Genomic DNA, 19,712 nt, shown 5'->3' with positions numbered 1-19,712 from the left:
ATAAATGATCTGTGAGGATACTGGAACTTTTGGCTGTTTTCACACTGATGAAATAAGTTATGCTACTTGAAAAAATTCTACAGAACATAATGCTACACAACCACATTCAACTATCTGCAAAAGTCTCAAAGACTATCTAGGATATTTATCAATACTTTCTTCTCTTGGAGAGTATGGAAACAATCTTAACATTTTATTTACTCTTTATAAATACAATGTATTTACTATGAAACACCTTATACACATGTTGCAAGCTATTCATTTTCTATACATATTTATGTAAGGTAGTAACTAACAACTCTGCTGTGGACACATATTTTTCCATTTTCTAATCTTTATGTATTCATGTGTTATAAAATTATTTAAAAATTCCATTACCAGTAAAAAATACTGAATACATTAGTCGTTATACTCCAACAAATGTAAAATACCTTGAAAAATCATATAAACAAAAACTCCATATGTGAGTAATATAAGACATATATTTTCTTCTATTACTTTTCATGAAAGGGTTCTAATTGATTTAATTCCCAAGAGACAAAATACAATTTTGTAAAACAAGTATGTATTGTTCAGATATAAGAGACAACCCAAGAAAATGACTTAATTGATTTAATTCCCGAGAGACAAAATACAATTTTGTAAAACAAGTTTGTATTGTTCAGATATAAGAGACAACCCAAGAAAATGACTCTGAGTAGGTAGGACTTCTGCTATTACCCTTGTGTGAAAAAGACTGCACAATTAGACAACAGATTGCTACATATCTCCTTAACAAGAAGGGCAAACTGATACTGCAAGCAGCCAGGACAACATAATTAAAATAGAATTCCAAGTTTATATTAATAGAGTAATAAGTTAATTAAAATCAAGATCAACTGAACTTTCTATTTACACCAGTTCAGACAGCCCAAGAGGAAAGCAACTCTATTTTAGAGACATATGTGACTCTTTGAGCTTCTGTCATCCAGGTGCCATTTCTGATGGAGCACATGTGCACTGAACAGTTGGCAAAGAAGGAAAAAGATTACTGTAGATGTATGTGCAGATTGTCTCTCTAGTGATATAAACTACGTCTGGAAAGAAAGCAGGGCTTCTCTGTAAAATGAAAAATTTCCCATGACTTTTCATTCCTTCTTAGGCTCTGAATGTGACTAGAGAATGTTTCTGTAAATGAGGATATATACTTTTACTTAGAATGTATATGGAACAAAAATAGATTTAGTAATCTGTAAGTGATGGAGTTATACACATAAATTGCCTAAGACATCTGAAGAATTTAGGATCTGTTTTTCACTTTATCTAAATGCACCATGAATAGGTTGCCTGTCAAAGTAGAAAGATTTATAAAAGCATCTGGTAGCACACGTACTACATTACTAGGTAAGGTCCTTTTCTTGATATCCTATGCAACATTTTAAAAGATATTTCTGCAAACTGAAAATACCAGCAGAAAAAAATCAAGATCTTGCTGTCTCAGTACTTCAGAAAGTATTGGTCCCTAGAGGTGCTTTTATAAAATTATATCCTTTTCATGCATTGACTGCTGCTCAACTAATCTTCATCTGGTTCCAGATCAGGGTCAACATCCGTGGACAGTCTGAGATAAAAGAAAGCATAGAAAGCCAGTAGGAGGGCCAATATAGCTGCAAGTAGAAGGCCAACTTCCTGAGGAAGGAAAAAAAAGTAGATTTGAAATTCATGAAATGAGGTTGGTTAACGTTATCAGCTTAATGAGATAAAAAACCACAGTCTAGAATTAATAATCACATTCTTTTTGTTTAACACTTACTGTCATTAAGCAAAGAAACATTTGTGCTTGACAATACCTAATATAATGGCAGGTACATCAGTGGGTATAATAATAGATGTATATTATTATTTTTATTTAAATTTGTGTTTTTCTAATAGTAAAATTAACATTTATAATTTTAATATATTTTCATAGTTTGGGTATCAAACTGTTGGATGTAAGCAATGTAGTTTGTGCCTACACAGTTTATCTTTCTCTATTTGAGAAAGAAATAACATTTGAGAAAGAAATAACATTATTTCTTGCTTCAATACATTTATTATTAGCTATAGCATTTGGACACAGATTCCTTTTTAAATTATCATTCCTTTTCTAATAGGAAGAAACTATTATAACCAGTTTCTAGATTATGTCTCTGTAAACATCCTTATTAAATATTATTTTTTTAAACTCATTTTTAAATTCTAAATTCTATAGTTTACAATGTGGCAGAACAAAACTAAGTACTCTTGGCTCATGAAGCATGGTATGATATAATTCACACAACTATGAAGGATGGTCCTGGATACTTCATTTGGTGATTTGATATGGATTATATTAATCAATTATGTTGATATAATAGCCAAAAAATTACCACATATACAATGGCAAAAATCATATTATTTTTCAAAGTCTATATATATATATACACACACACACACACACACACATACCATGAAGGAATTTTCTCAATATTAACATATCATTTGGCCAAACAGAAAGAAGAATAAATAGTGCCAGTACAGTATCCTAAAGGGCTTAAATATTCCCTTGTAATTCCCACTTGCATATCACACCCCTTCCTGACATTATTTTATGGAGAAGCAATTTATTTGCACTTACACAAATGTAGTTTACATTTCAAAAGAATGCAAAATTAATAATTCAACATATGCTACCTAATAAACTTTAAAAACATTAGAATAAATTTGGTTTATAATCAACATGTAATTTTTACCTGGGTGTTGAAATTACAAATGGACATTTTACACAGATTTTTAGCTTTATAATTATATTTTTTTAGATTTGCAAACTATAAAAATAAATATTAATAAAAAACATGGGGTTGAAAGATTTAGTGTCAACTATTTTTGTAAGATTTGATTTCTCAATCTACTCTATCAATATAATGTCAAATTAAAGTGAATTTTTCTCTGTTGCAGTTGGAATACTTTGGCATCTCAAAAGGGCATGGCAGCATCAGACAGGTTTCATTTATTTTCTTGTATCCACAGCTGTGCTCCCAGACCCATCTGGTTACACAGCTACTAATTTTAAGAGGATGTAATAAACAAGTGACACACAACTGCAAACTCCATCTGTTCTGTACAGTGGACAAAAAACTGTTCAACAGCAGTCACCATTCCCATAAGCTTAACACAAAACTAAAGTTTTTACTCTTGATTAGAGTCTGTGATTCTCATCTCATTGATAATCACCTCTAATTGCTATTTTTCAACTCCTTCTTATCCTTTCAAACAGCTCTGTATCATCTTCATTGTACATTTTCAGAATATTCAGAGGCATGAAAAAGGGGTTTAAGGGTAGGAAGCAGAGAACATTCATAGAATACAACTTCAGAAGATCCGTTAATTCAATTAAGTCTATTCAACATACTCTGGTGTGGGGAGTGAGGCTTCCGAAGTATTGGACGAGGAGGTACAGCAAATCATTTGTTTCAGAATGTCCCTATTCTGTTAAGGAGATAAGTATTGTGGGGACTGCATGCTTGGAGGGTTAAAACTATGGTAAAATTTGAAAATACTGCTTTCAGAATTCTGGTCACACTAACCATAACTTAGAGACCTACAGGCATTTATGACTCTCCCCACCCTTGGCCATTTTTAGTTTGAGATCAGCAATAACAAAGAGAACAAAAATAATGCTTCCAGCTGGCTCATCCCAAGGGGTTGTTAGCAGGATCTGGTTGCCATTTGAATATTTTATTTATGTAACAGATAAATCAAATTTCTGATCCTTATTTTTTTATTATAATCACTTGTTTCAAATAAACTACTTAATAAACAAATATAGATTATCTTTTTCCTTCTAAATACTAGGAAACACAGGTATTTGCATTCTAAAAAATTTTTCCCTGATGTTGCAACTCTTGAAAAATAATCTTCAAATTGAACAGCAACCAAATAGTAAATATTAGTTGTGCAAATATTTTTTTTAGGTGGTACTCATTACTGGGTCATAAATTATGACATTTTGTTTATATTGGTAAAAGACACGAACTAAAAATAGCACCTCAATAGAAATAATTCCACATTCTGAAGAAGTGATATTCATATCTTATTCTGAATCATTACTGTTCCCTGAAATTTTCTATCACTAAACATACATTTATAAAAAAAAAGCACTAGAAGCCCCTGAGGGTAAGTACCCTACTGTGTAATTTTTATATCTCTAATCCATGATTTCTCAATCATGCGATTTCTTGTAGAAATTCCTCCAAGACAATTGTGTCTTATTCATCATTTTTTCCACAGGTTCTACAACATTGTAATGCTCATAGCAATTTCTAAATAAATGAAGGATTGAGTCAGATTTATATAATTTATGTACAAGGTATATTAAAATTATGTAATGTTTTGAAAACTTTACAGCAATAATATCCATAATACTATCTTCACAGCAAAACTAAAAACATTTTGTAATATGTAGTATAGTCACACAAAGCAGACTTAGTTGAAGTAGGGGATCTTTAGGCCAATGACAAACATCCAAGGACAGTCTTATTTATGCAAACCAGTAATAGCTAATTCAAAGAAATATTTATGTTAAGTGTATTATTTAAATCTTCTGACTATACTGTGAGGTAAATGGCATAAAATCCATTTTACAAATGTGCCAGTTTAGACTCAGCTAGATCATTGTAACAGTAAGAGGAGTCATGTGATTCTAGGCCTCTTTCGTGTTCAGTTTTATCATTGCTGTTATTTTTCTATTCCTTGCAGCTGTTCATATTTTCTGTAGATTTAAATTATTTTAAGAGCATAGCAATGATTCATTCTGAAAAATAAGTAGTAAAGTGATAAAATATTATAACATTATGGTCATCCTGTATTAACTAGATAAGAGTCAAACATGTTTGATGTTCATTAATCCTTAGTTGCTTCTCTGACATTATCAACATGGATAAAATCACTCACTGGGGAAATTAAATAGCATTAAATGGCAATTGCTGAAAGAAACTTCGTTATTTAAAATACTATGCTAAAATGACAAGGCAATCAAAGTTTGACAGGGCAAACTAATTAGTATGCCAGATTTGAAATGTAAAACACCTCCATGGTTCTGATTCTAAAAAGTTTCCTATTATTTTAATGGGCTCTTTACATAAATTTTCAAGCAAAGTAAACAGTGTTTAAAGATAAGGTTTTTGTTTTTCACAGGTTTGCAAATTAAAATGGTATGCTAGTTTATTAAAAAGGAGCTGTTTTTGATGTCAGAAACTTTTCTGTACATACTTTAAATCATAAATGAAATCTAAGAACAAATTTTTTCTCATAAAAGATAAACAAATTCTGTATTGTTTTTAAAAAGACATTAGATTGCACTATAAGGTAGACTTATACTAGGAATATGGTTATTTCCTCAAGCTAAAACCATAGCAAAAATGATAAGAGCAAATGAAATAGAGGATATATACAGGAAAGTGGTATATATCAATAAATGCATGGCTGCAATATTTTTCAAATTCTAATTTGCAGCTGCTCTTTATACTGTGCCACAAGTGGAGTGTGCTACCCCAATATTCTTCTAACAAGACAAAAACAAAGCCCTGTATTGTGAAAGATAAAAATAAGTGACATATTGCTTTCCTGGAAAATGACAGACAGTGCTCTCATTACAAGAGACAATCATCAGGTAACTAACTGCAAAATAAGAAACTAACCACTGGTTTTAGAAAGTTTGTGTCATGGAAATAATTTTAAAGATGAATGAAATTTCACATGAAATTAGAAGAAACTTCAAAAGATTAATCATCTCTCTTTCAAACAAAAAGGCAATTCACTTTATTTTTTTTTTTTTCCGTTAAAAACTGACACACAGCACTAACTGAGGAGATTGTGCTGTGAAAACATACCGCAGCACACAGCAATGCTTGATCAAAATCAGTAAGCAGGAGTAAAAAGAAGGCAGTGTTTCGTGATCATAATAGTAAATTCTGGAAGACAACCAAATATATCATCTGGCAGTTCAACAGCTGTTACAGCTTGGTAGTAATACCTTGGCATTTGCTACAAGCTATAACTTAGAAAAATTGATTTTTCATCTGCCAGATAAAACCCAAAATCTCCTTTTAACATTTTAATATTTAAATAAAATATATGTACTAGTCACTTTACTTTTGCACATTTGACAGTAGAGCCGTCAAATTAATTTTTCTATTTATAGTTTAATTTTACTCTAAACACTTGGCAGAGTTGACATGGGTAATAATGTAAATGTAATTTTGTTGAACTTCATTGTGCTAGCACATTGGATTAACATCTGCTAACATCATTCTCAGTTGCTTTTATCCCTCTTAAGCAGTTAAAACACTGGTTTTCTAAAAGAACAAGTTTGGGAACATCATTAGAATTTCATCATAGAGAGTACTGACAACAAAAATAATACATGTGTAAAATTACATATATTAACGATCTAAGTATATACAATTATATTAAAAGTTAAACAACCATAACATGAAACTTATTGCAAGTGAGAAAAGTTTTTGATCCAGGCCACATATATCGCTGAAGTGTTTGAACAATAAATACAGTAGCTAGAGAAAAAGTAAGTTGCAACTTCAAGTGTAACTGTTCCTCTTAAGTGACATTAGGTCTTATTCTAAGACCTAATAAAATCTTAGAATGGGAAGGATGTTTCTCATTAAGTAAATTCTCTTTAAAAGCCTTTAATCCTGGCATTTGACTTAGATTTTGAAATGTCATAAAACATTTAGAATTCAGCATTTATGCAATCCAGTTTTAGAAAATGAGATGGCATGCAATATAACAAATTTTAAAGTTATCAAATACAGGTACCTTTATGCCTATTGCTGTTTTCTTTGCTTCTGCTTTTAATTTGGTTGCTCGTAAAATAGGTTTGGTTTTTTTATAATCCTGTTTACCTAGAAAGAATAATTTCAGACAATGAGCTATAATTTAAGTTTAACAGCCATCTGAAATGTCAAAGAACCTTTAAATAGAGTAAAACTGGGAGACAAAGTTGCAAAGTAATTCCCAGTTATGGAAACCATGAACTGGTCACCCTAAGGTCAATTTTTCCTTCTCTCTTACTTTTTCAGGAAGAAGATTTGACAGACATCTTTGATTTGCTGTGCAGTGAATATCAACAAAGATAAAAAATTCTTCTAGAGCATAAGATGTTTAAAGCAAAGAGAGTAAACCTTTAGAAGCAGTTGGAGACAAATGCGGAAATAAATGAAATTACATAAGATCCCATTAAATAGGTAAGGTTAACTCTGTCTTCATAATTGAAGAATAACAGTTCATTAGAAATTTATTTTATTATGGATATATTAAGTATTCAATAATCAATCTGAGAAGTATCCTCAAAGTTTCTCTAAGTAAGAAACTAAAGACTGATCTGTAAATAATTAACTTTCAGTTGCTGAATTCTTTAGAAAAAAGTATTTAACTTTTGTTTGCTCTCTGTGGAGGAGAGAATAAATATGGCTAGATAAATGATGTAAGATAGCTATATTTAGACATTAGTTTCAATGTTCTTTACCACATTTAACAACCAAAAATGAACAAAACTGAGTTAGTGTCACCAAATGTGCTTTTTTTGTGTATACCACCTGGTGACCCCACTAATGAGTAACAAAAGACCTATTACACACCCTGTGAGGAAAACAGATTTAACAATAACAACAACAAAAGCATTGACTAGAATAATATACTTTTTTTGTTAACCAAACTGTTAGCTAAGAATTGGGTCAAATGAGTCTCAAATATAATCATATGTCATTCTGAGTAGGAGTTAACATTTGACCATATAATCTCTTCAACTATTTCATATTCTCCTATTTGGCCTTGTTGTTTCCATTTTATTCCCTTTCCTTTCAACGGTCAATTACTTTCCAAAAACTTACCCCTGTAGTCTATCAAAATAATACAACTGCTAACTTTAATTTCCACATCTTCGTCACACTGAAGTAAATCTGAAAGCAGTTTATCTAAAGTATACCATCAAAATTTAATGTGCAATATATTTTTTAATGTGTTTGCTAATGATTCAAAAGTACCTTTAAAATTCTATGTAGATTTTTAGAATTAGAAGTGCCAGGGAGAAGTGAGACAAATGGATGGGAGGATGAAGAAATGCTATATCTGTGTTCATTAGACACATAAAAGTATTTATTTGGCTGAAGAGCTATTTTTTGTTTTTAAGAAGTGTGTATGCTATTTCCTTAACTGCAATGGTATAGCAGTCATTCTGGATCTATGAGCATGCAGCAGCTTAATAAATATTATTTGATGATGGGGTTTAATGATCCAGAAATGAGCCAATTGTAAAAATGTATATCAAATGATCTAAATTTAAATTATGGAATGAACAAATACAGAAAAATATTACTCTGACCCATTTTAAATTAGCAACATTTAATTTTGCTGAAAAAATCTTGACAAGTGTTCACTCTGATTTCACATCTCAACAGTCAAACTATTCATGTCATTATTCCTGCTGAGATATAAACAGTTCAGAGCAATGAAACTGGTGACACATCAAATGTCTCCACTCAGGGTTACAAAGCAAATTTCTAATGAGAATCTAAAAAGAAATTTCAATATTATAGATTTGAAGCCAAGAAGTCATTTCTTATGTTATATATGCCCTATAATAAACTCTGGGTGCAACGGGGACAAAATAAACAACAAAAAAAGATTATCTTAACCAATCTGCTTTTTGTAGACATATGCAATATTCTGGATGATGTGTCTGTCATAAAGCAGATTCAAATATGCTTAAAAGAGTCAATGTTAAAGTGAGATTTTATCATTCTACTTCACTTGCCATTGGTTAAGTAATGTGCTCTATTTCAATTCAAGTCCTATAATCTCTTAAAGAATAATACTTCTAAATTTATATTAAAGTTGATATGAACATTTAAAGCAGTATTTATAATAAATAGACAGTTTTAAAAATTATTACACACCTCATACTTCTCCAAAAAGTGCATCTGTCATTAATGTAGCATTCTCCTTGCTGACTATGATATCCAAAAGTATATATTGCAAAACGTGGTTTCAGTCTACTAAGTGAAAATGTTTACAGGGGCATTTGTTAAGTTCTTTATAACTAAAACCAGATCTCTCCATTATACCCAAAAAGATATTTAACATTTTAATTTTTTATGGCTTCAAGAAAAATACCTATACCCACATGATTGTAAAAAAAATACAAAATAAGAAGCTCCTGCCTTCTGAGTACTTACACCCAGGAAAAAACACATTTATGTAATGTAGATTTTATATGTAGACAGCTTTTTAAATACAATTGGATCTGATTTTGGTTATATCAATAATACAACAACAAAAGTAGCAATTTAGCAATTGCTCATGACATTTTATATGAGAGAAATTCAAGCCTACGAAGCCAATATGGGGCCTCAATCATCTCGTTTCTCTCTTCTCAATTACACCATTCATCACAGTTCTGTATTTTAATTTCCTATGACATAGTTTAAGTAACAAAAGCTTTCTCCCCCATCTCCACACTTTCTGATGGACTGATTTATGCTTCCTCCCTCCAATATGATCCTATTATATTATTTCATTATATTTTATTTTTTACTTATCATACAGTGAATATAATATATTTTTTTCCTTTTGGTATACAGTTCTATGAATTTTAATGCTTATGTATAGATCAGGTAATTACTACTATAATCAGGATATAGAAAAGTTATATCATTTCAAAAAAGTCCCTGGCACTAACTTTCTAAACTCACCCTCCTTCCTACCATAATTCCTGGCAACCACTGATATATTGTCCATTTCTATAGCTTTGTCTTTTCAATAATGCAGCAATAATGTGACAAGGGCTTCTTTTATTCAGCATAAGGCCTTTAAATTTCACCCAAGTTGTATGTATCAGCATTTTATTCTTCTCTATTGCTGGTTAGTATTCCATTATAGGAAGGTACCAGAACTTGTTTATCCATCCACTCATTGAAGTACATTTGGGTTATGTCCAGTGTTTGGCAAGTATGACAAGAGCTACTATAAACACAGGTATGCAGGTTTTTATGTGAACATAAGTTTTCATTTATCTAGGGTAAGATTGCTGAGTCATATGGTAAGTATATATTTAACTTTGTAAGAAATTGCCAAACCATTTTTCAGAGTGTTTGCATTCCCACCAGCAACGAATAAGAGTTCTGATAACTTTGCATCATCACTAGCACTTGGTATTATTGTATCTAGGTTATCTAATTTTTTAGTGTACAATTGTTCATAGTATTCTCTTATAATCCATGTTATATGTGTAAGGTTGATAGTAGTGTACACTGTTTTATTACCGGTATGAGTAATTTGTTCTTTTTTTTTTTCCATAGTCTTAACTACAGGTTTTCAATTTCGTTGATCTTTCTAAATAACAAATTTGGGGTTTTGTCGATTTTTTTCTACCATTTTTCTGTTTTGTATTTTGTTTATTTCCACTTTAATCTTTCTTATTTCCTTCCCTCAGATAGCTTTGAGTTTAGTTTGCTCTTTTTTTTCTAATTTTTTTAGATAGAAATTTAGATTATTGATTTGAAACCTTTCTTCTTTATTAATATAGTCATTAACAGGTATAAATCTCCATCTAAGTACTGCTTTATCATCATTTCATAAGTCAGCAAGGAGAAGAAGAAAGTTATACAAAAAAACACTTGTAGATACATTTACCTATGCAGTTACTTTTACTGGTGTTAACTTATTTTTTCTGTTTGTGGATTCTAATAACTGCCTTATGTACTTTCATTTTAGCCTGGAGGACTTCTTTTAGTGTTTCTTATAGGGAAGGTGTACTATTGACAAATTTTCTGGTTTTGTTTATCCAAGAACATCTTGATTTCTCGCTTTTTTGAAGGACAGTTGTGCTAGATGTAGAATTTTTGGTTGATGCTCTTTTGCTTTCATCACATCATATATAATGAATTACTTTTTACTTTCTGCTTTCAAGATTTACTCTTTATGTTTGACTTTAAGCAGTTTGACTATGATGTGGCCAGGTGTGGATCTCTGAGTTTATCCTTCTCAAAATTTTGTGAGGTTCTTGGATATACAAATTAAAGTTTTTCATCATATTTCAAGAAGGTTTTTATCTTTTAAATATTCTTTTGACACTCTCTCTTCCTTTTCTCATTCTGGAACTATTATTATGCATAGACTGGTATGCTAGATAGAGTCCTATAGGCATCTATGGCTCTGTTCATTTTTTGTCATATCTCATTCATTATTTTTTATTCATGTTCCTCAGACTGGATAATCTCAGTTAACCTCTCTTCATGTTCCCTGTTTCTCCTATAAGTTCAAATCTACTGTGAAGCCCCTCTAGTGAAATTTTTATCTTGGTTATTATATTTTTTGAAGCCCAGAATTTCTATTTTTTATATACATAATTTACATTTATATAATAATATTTTCTATTTGTTGATACATCATTCTCATACTTTAATTCTTTAGACATGGTTTTCTTTATTTTTTGAACATATTTTAAATGGCTGATTTAAAGTCTTTGTCTAGTAAGTCCAAGGTCTGAACTTGCTTAGAGATGCTTTCTATTCTTTTTCTGTGTATGGACCGTAATTTGCTGATTTTTTGGTGTGTTTCATAATTTTTGTAGAAAACAGTTTTCTGCAAAATAATGTTATTTAGCAACAGTTAAATAACATAATGTGGCAACTCTGCCAAACAGATCTTCCCTAGGATTTGTTGTTGCTGCTCTTTGTTCTTCTTTTGTTGGTGTTACTGTTTGTTTGTTTAGTGACTTTTATGGTCTAATTCTGTAGAGTCTGTATTCTTTGTTATATGGAGTCACTTAGCTTAATGTTCATCTAATAACTGGACAGGTATTTTCTTAAATGTCTTTAACCAATAAATCTTCCAGGTTTGTTGAACAGGTGTTCCATACTTTGACAGGACTTCATAGTTCTGTGTTAGCCTTCACTTCCTGCTAGCTTCCTCAAGGTCAGCAAAAAGTGAGAGCTTATGGCCTTTCCAGGTCTTTACTGGACATGGCATAGTCCTGCACAGGTTCATGACTTTCTAGATTCCCAAGAATCTATGTCAGGGATTTAAAAAGGCACTATGAACATCTCATTGCCCAGTTTTAAAAACAATTTTAGGTCAGCCTTATGCTAGCCCCAACTAGTAATGCTGCCTCAGGTAGTCATGATGTTAAATGCTTGCCACTGATTGTTTTTGCCAAATGCCATCAGGAAAGGACTCTTCACACAGAATGAGCTCTAAGTCAGGTCAAATCAAGACAACTTCTGAGAATGGGGATTTTCAGTGAGCTCCCAGATACGTCAAATAGTGACAGTTCTCAGAGGATGGGATTTGGGGTAGCTCCAAACCCATTCTGCCTCTCCAGTGACTGCAGGCTGCTGTTTTTCATGACTACTATTGTTGCAAAGCTGATGAGAGGAAGATAGGATTAAGGCAAGTTGAACAAAACAAAGCTTGATGTTCTTACTCAGAGTTAGCTGTTTTTCTCAAATAAACACTCTTTGCACTGTTTTAATTTTTTTGAAAATTTGTAGATTTCTGAAAAAGTTGATTTTGACAATTTTTGTCATTCTTCTTGCTTTTATAGAAGAGCAGGCTTTTGAGGTCCTTACTTTCCATTCAAGACTTTTGAGGTCCTTACTTTCCATTTCCTTTTACCTTTAATCTCATTATATTTGAAGTGAATTTCTTATCTACAGCCTATATTTATGTCAGTTTATAAAATTTCAACCTGAAAATCCTCTGTCCTTTCATTGGTATGTTTAAACATATACATTTAATGAAACTATTAATGTATTTTTATTTAGGTCTACCATTTTATCTTTGTTTTCTTTTTGTTTGCTTTGATTTGTTTCTGTTTCACTTTTCATGCCTTTTTAAGTTATATGAACATTTTTTAATATTTTGTTTAAATCATATATTGTATTTTGATATATCTCTTAGAATAATGTTTCAATAATTTCCCAAGAGATTATAAAATATACATTTAAGTTTTAAGAGTCTAATTCAAATCAATATTTTATTGAATTTCCTATTTTTAAAGATATTCTACATTTAAAAAAAATTTAACATGCACAATCCAATACATTTCACATTCTAATATAATGGAAACAAGCAGTACATTGCTTTGCAGTGCTAGTTTTACTAGTTGTTGTTTATCTCTTTTGACTTTGCTGTACTTATATTTGATCTTCTTGGACATGTGTCATAGGTTAGGAAAGTTGTTTCTATACAGTTGACTTTTAATAATTCAGGACTTTAAATGTCCACAGACAAAGAATTATACAAGTGTATAATTTGTAGCACAGATGCATTTTCCTTAAAAATGCTAGACAAGATACTGGTGTTCCTATTTGATGCATGTTCTTATTATAGCTTAACTGTTTTGCAATAAAAAGTGAAAGGCACATACATAGTTAGAAGGACTATTATACTTTGGTTACTGAAACTTTATATTCATGATAAAAACTGCAGGTTGTCCTTAGATAATACCTGTGTTTTAGTTCTGGAATAACATTTCTAACTACTCTTCTCTAGAGTTTTGTGTTCAGTTTAGTTGAAGAGTATCCTTAAATTGCTAGATCTGTACTATTAAAAAGTTACATTAATATTTTAACTATTTATTTGTATTAATAGAATTTTCTTGATACTGTAAAACCAAAACAAAGTACAGGAATAAAACAAAGTTCAGGTTGATAAATGATGACAAATGTCACTCTTAATCCTCAATCTCAATTACCTTCATCAAAACAGCCATAACATTCTGTTTGATTTTCTCTAAAATAACTACATATTATACCTTAAACTTTTGAGACATATTTATAATAATGAAATGCCACCTTTTGTATGTTTAAAATAAAGTTGCAAAATTAATATTCTAGTAAAAATTCCATGATATGGAAAACTGTTTTTATGGCTTAGTAAAAATATAGATTCTATTATCCATTATGTATAGGTCTTAATAATAAATATATATTTAGATGACTGCACTATTAATATTGCCAATACAAATAGAAAATTTCTCTGAAATCATGACATCGAAAGTTAAAATTCCTTCAATACAATCTGAGATTCTTAATAGAGAGTGTGTGTTTCTGTCAATATCTCATTATAAAGCTTCTCCCTTTGCATGTAAAATCCAAGATCATTTTGGGGAAGAAATATAAAAGGCTTTCCCCAAATATGCTAATGATACAGCTAAGTAATGCACTTGGAACAATAAAACATATTAACTTTCATGTTAATGCCTGGACTTACCATAACTTATATAAGGGAAAAATACACTTAGAATGTGTGAACTTTGCTATTTATTCTATAATAGAATTTAGTAAATCTTTTTTCAAAATTAATCCGGACTTAATGCTGAAAACTGGGCATTTCAAAATAAGAAACATTAAAACTTGCATTTTCACACAGGAAATCTGTACTATAAAATTGCTCTTTGAACAAATATTAGCAACTGATTATCAAACCTCTATGAGTATATACACATAGTTATTGAGTACATTGTGAAATCTCTGACATAAGGTTACTTTGGCTAGCAAGTAACAAAATATTGTTATCCATAAGGAAACAAAAAAGTTATACCTATGTGTTTATATATCTATATATAGATATATTATTACTACTATTATTATTATTAGTTTCACCTGTATGCAAGCTCTTAATTGCATGAGACATTATTTTTTATGGTTAGCAGATAAAGTTGCTAGAATCTCTGAGAATAGTATTGTAAGTAGTGTAACATCAGGACATATAACCAATTATAATTTTTCTTAGTTAACCTTGTGCCTAAGCATAATTGAAAATGTTCACTTATGGTCATAAGAATTCTTATATCTTATTTTCTTAAACAGTGCTTTCATTCATTCATTAAAAATTATTGAGCACTTACACTATATAGAAACAGTGTTCAAGGTACTGAAAATAAAATAGTTTGGCAAAACAGACCAAATGCCTATTATCTTGAACCTTGTAAAAAGATGGATAATAAGCAAACAAAAATAATGGTTCAATTTGCCAGGTAATGAAAAGCACTAAAAAGAAGTATACATTTGGCAAGTGGCAGAAAACAAAGGAGAGAGATGTATTGTTTCAGATAGAGTGGTTAGGGAAGGCCTTGTTGGTAATATCACTTGACATTATCATTTGATGTCACTTAACCAGATACTTGAATGACGTCAGGGAGGAAGTCATGTGGATAACTGGTGGAAGCAATTCCAAATACTGGGAACATATTAAGTATAAAGAGTCAGAAAACACTAACTTCTGTAGGAGGCCAAAATGTCACTGAAGTCTCCCAAGTCAGAAAGAGAGCTTAATAGGTAATAAAAGTAAAAAGTTCAATTTCTGATGTCAGGCTCAGTGGTCCAGAACCAACTGTCAATATCTGAATATATAGGCTCAAATGATAACCTTGGAAATAGGCAGGATCTTCAGCTTGGTTCCCTGATATGTGATGTGAGAGCTTTTGAAAGTAAGAGTGAAGTAGAAATATTAATCTCCTTGCTTACTAAAATGGTAAATCAAAGGGAATGCATACTCCTGGAGAAGTTTCAGAAACTGAGTATATCATCAAAAACAAAATATGCAGTTACACTGATTATTTTTGCAGATCTATTTATTTCCTCACTGTGGCTAGTTGGTCTTGGAGACTGAGTATAATTAAACATAAACTTATGGTAGAATTTTTTTACTGTACTTACTGTAGCAGAATATAAATGTCCTTTGCACATGGTCACAACTAGGTAATTAATCTAGCCAATGCATCTTTCTAAATTCTGATCACAGATACCACAAGAGACTATCTGCCTTTACTGGAAGGGATAGCAGTATACTTACAAACCTGCTTTTAAACTATATCAACTCTCCATCTAATGCTATAATCTGATTCCAATAGACTAACTGCCTCACCAACCTGCAATATATCATAATGACAATAAGACATAAGCCCTGAAGAAGATATGAAAACTGCCTGAGATGCCTCATTCATATCTGTATCTATATCTATACCTATCTATATCTATATCTGGGAGAAGAAAGAACATTCTGTCAAAAATACAGAGACTTATCAACTAAATCTGACTCATGGAAGTCCACTGATTTAGAGCATGTCAAGATTATCTCCAAGAAGAAAAGGTCAACTCGCTGAGCTTTGTGCTCTATCTACCATTAAGAAGGGAACATAGGTACAACTTCTTAAGAAATTGGCATTACTTGATAATGTCACATATCCATACCTATAATCCAACATTTTTCTACGGGGTATATATTGTAGAGAAAAACTCTTGCACATGTGAACCAAAGAACAGACATGTCTGAAAATATTTATAGAATCCTCATAATAGCATTCATAGGAAAAAAAACTGAGAATCATGCAATTGTCAAAATGAGTAAAATAGATAGAAAAATATTGGTATAGTCATATAATGGAATGCTATAATGCATAGAAAATGAATGAACTATATTAACATTCATCAATAAGAATAAAACTCAAAAATATGTTCAATAAGAGCAAGTTACATAACAATATATACAGCATGATTTCATTTATATAAAATTCATAAACTAAAAAATATATTGTTTAACACATATCTAGGTAGAAAATTCATAAAGGGAATGAATACAAAATCAAGATAGTGGTTATCTCTCACAGGTATAGAGGCATAGAGGGTGTAGCAATTGGGAAGGTGCATAAAGAGGCATCTAAGCTACTGGTATATGTCTAATATTTAACCTAGGTGATGGATACATGGTTGCTCATGTTGTTAATTTTTTTAATCTACATGCATATTTTATATATGTAAAGAACCTGAAAAGCTGCTAAGACATGGTACAATAAAAGGTTCTCCAGTAGATTGCTGTACAAGCTCCTCTACTTCTTAGAACTCATGACATGGCATAATCAAAGGAGCCTGAAGTGCTTTAAACTAACTGAGACATAGAAACAAGCCTTTAGCAGGTCCCAATTAAAAAGAAGTGGCAGTCTCTAGGGTTTTGGAACAACGTCATACATCCTTCAACAGGTAACAGCTGCTAAGAAACAACTCCTGGGTTGCTACCAAGCTCTGATGAAGACTGACTACCTGGTCACGAGACTCAGGGACCATCTGGCCTGAGCTACCAGTCATGAATTGGGGGTTATCTAATTCAACAAACCATAAAATTGTGTGTACTGATTTAGTAGTTAAAAAATAATGTATGTGGATGGTTCATTATAATATGCTGCACCAACTGGAAGTATACTGCTATCTTTGGAGGTGGTCCTAAAACACAATTTATAAGGGAAATCCTCCCAGTGCCCAAAGTTTAAGTAGTACATTTTGTTGTGTACTTTACCTAGAAAGAGAGGTAACCTAAAAAAATACACAGTATTAGTTTTCCTGAATTGGAAGCTGAGTCTGCTACCCAGTCAGTTTGGATTATTCATGCCTATGAGTAAACAGTAAAATGGGGACTCACAGTGTTGGCTGGGATAATTGATGCTGGTTATCAAGGAGAAAATGGTTTGTTAATACGTAGTGAGGGCCAAAACGAATATGGAAAGACGTGAAGGAACTCCTTGGTTAATCCCATGTACTACCATGACCAATGGTAGAATTTAATGAAATTTATATACAGTCAACTGTAATCTAGAAATGATTTAAAGTATACAGGAAGATGTGCGTAGGTTATACACAAATACAGTTGACCCTTGAAAAATGCAGGGGTTGGGGCACTGACCCTCTGCACAGTCAAAAATCTAGTACAACTTTATAGTCAGCCTGCTGTATCTCCAGTTCCACATCCATGGATTCAGCTAACCCAGGATCTTGTAGTACTCTAGTATATATTTATTGGGAAAAAAAAGTGTGTGTATAAGTGGGCCTGAGCAGTTCAAACTCATGTCGTTAAAGTGTCAACTGTATTTCACCATTTTACTTATATAAGGGACTTGAGTATCAGGATTTTGGTATCCATGGGGGTCCTGGAACCAATCTCCCATGGATACCAAGGGTCAACTGTGTGGTATAAAAATATACATCTAGAAGAAGACCCATTTGGGAGATGGCGGAAGAATAAGACGTGGAGATCACCTTCCTCCCCACAAATACATCAGAAATACATCTACATGTGGAACAACTCCTACAGAACACCTACTGAAGGCCGGCAGAAGACCTCAGATGTCCCAAAAGGCAAGAAACTCCCCACGTACCCGAGTAGGGCAAAAGAAAAAAGAAAAAAACAGAGACAAAAGAATAGGGACGGGACCTGCACCAGTGCGAGGGAGCTGTGAAGGAGGAACGGTTTCCACACACTAGGAAGGCCCTTCGCGGGCAGAGACTGTGGGTGGTGGAGCGGGGAAGATTTGGAGCCATGGAGGAGAGCGCAGCAACAGGGGTGCAGAGGGCAAAGTGGAGAGATTCCCGCACAGAGGATCACTGCCAACAAGCACTCACCAGCCCGAGAGGCATGTCTCCACACCCACTGGGGCGGGCGGGGGCTGGGAGCCGAGGCTCCGGCTTTGATCAGATCGCAGGGAAAGGACTGGGGTTGGCTGCGTGAACACAGACTGAAGGGGTTAGTGCACCACGGCTAGCTGGGAGGGAGTCCGGGAAAAGGTCTGGAACTGCTGAAGAGGCAAGAGACTTTTTCTTGCCTCTTTGTTTCCTGGTGCGCAAGGAGAGGGGATTAAGAGTACTGCTTAAAAGAGTTCCAGAGACGGGTGTGAGCCACGGCTATCAATGTGGACCCCAGAGACGGGCATGAGACGCTAAAGCTGCTGCTGCAGCCACCAAGAAGCCTGTGTGCAAGCACAGGTCACTATCCACACCTCTCCTCCTGGGAGACTGTGCAGCCCACCACTGCCAGGGTCCTGTGATCCAGGGTCAACTTCCCCAGGAGAACACACGGTGCACATCAGGCTGGTGCAACGTCATGCTGGCCTCTGCCACCGCAGGCTCGCCCTGCACTCCGTACCCCTCCCTCCCCCACCGGCCTCAGTGAGCGTGAGCCCCCGAAGCAGCTGTTAATTTAACCACATCCTATCTGAGTGAAGAACAGACGCCCTCAGGCGACCTACACGCAGAGGAGGGGCCAAATCCAAATCTGAACACCAGGAGCTGTGCGAACAAAGAGAAAGGGAAATCTCTCCCAGCAGCCTCATTAAATCCCAGCAGCGGATTAAATCACCACAGTCAACTTGATGTACCCTGCATCTGAGGAATACCTGAATAGACAACGAATCATCCCAAACTGAGAAGATGGATTTTGGGAGCAACGATATATATATATTTTTTCTTTTTCCCGATTTCTCTTTTTGTGAGTGTGTAGGCGTATGCTTCTGTGTGTGATTTTCTCTGTATAGCTTTGCTTTTACCATTTGTCCTGGGTTCTGTCTGTCCGTTTTTTTTAGTTTGTTTGTTTGTGTTTTTGGTATAGTTTTCAGTGCTTGTTATCATTGGTGGATGTGGTTTTTGGTTTGGTTGTTCTCTTCTCTCTTTCTTTTTTCTTAATTACTTAAAAATTTTTAATAATTAATTTTTGTTTTTATTTTAATAACATTTTAAGTTATTTATTTTATTCTATTTTATATTATTTTATTTTATCTTTTTCTTTCTTTCTTTCTTTCTTTTTTTCTCCCTTTTATTCTGAGCCGTGTGGAGGACAGGCTCTTGGTGCTCCAGCCAGGTGTCAGGGCTGTG

General features: G+C 32.9%; 1 protein-coding gene across 6 annotated transcripts in view; it reads right to left on the bottom strand.

Moving 5' to 3' along the window:
• Positions 1-462: 462 nt before the first annotated feature.
• The window catches only part of TRIQK (triple QxxK/R motif containing), a 99,076-nt gene continuing 79,826 nt past the window's right edge, over positions 463-19,712 (bottom strand). For all 6 annotated transcript variants that reach the window (XM_082363348.1, XM_082363349.1, XM_082363347.1 and 3 more), the window contains 2 exons: positions 6,832-6,917; positions 463-1,668 (listed from right to left, as the gene is read on the bottom strand). In XM_082363348.1, coding sequence (XP_082219474.1) covers positions 1,555-1,668; positions 6,832-6,917 — 200 coding nt within the window. In that variant the 3' untranslated portion in view covers positions 463-1,554. The remainder of the gene's footprint in view (positions 1,669-6,831; positions 6,918-19,712) is intronic.

Source organism: Balaenoptera borealis, assembly GCF_965194805.1.
Source record: "Balaenoptera borealis genome assembly, chromosome: 17".
NCBI lineage: Eukaryota > Metazoa > Chordata > Mammalia > Artiodactyla > Balaenopteridae > Balaenoptera > Balaenoptera borealis.
The sequence above is the reverse complement of the archived record's forward strand: the minus strand, read 5'-3'. Positions and strand labels throughout refer to the sequence as shown.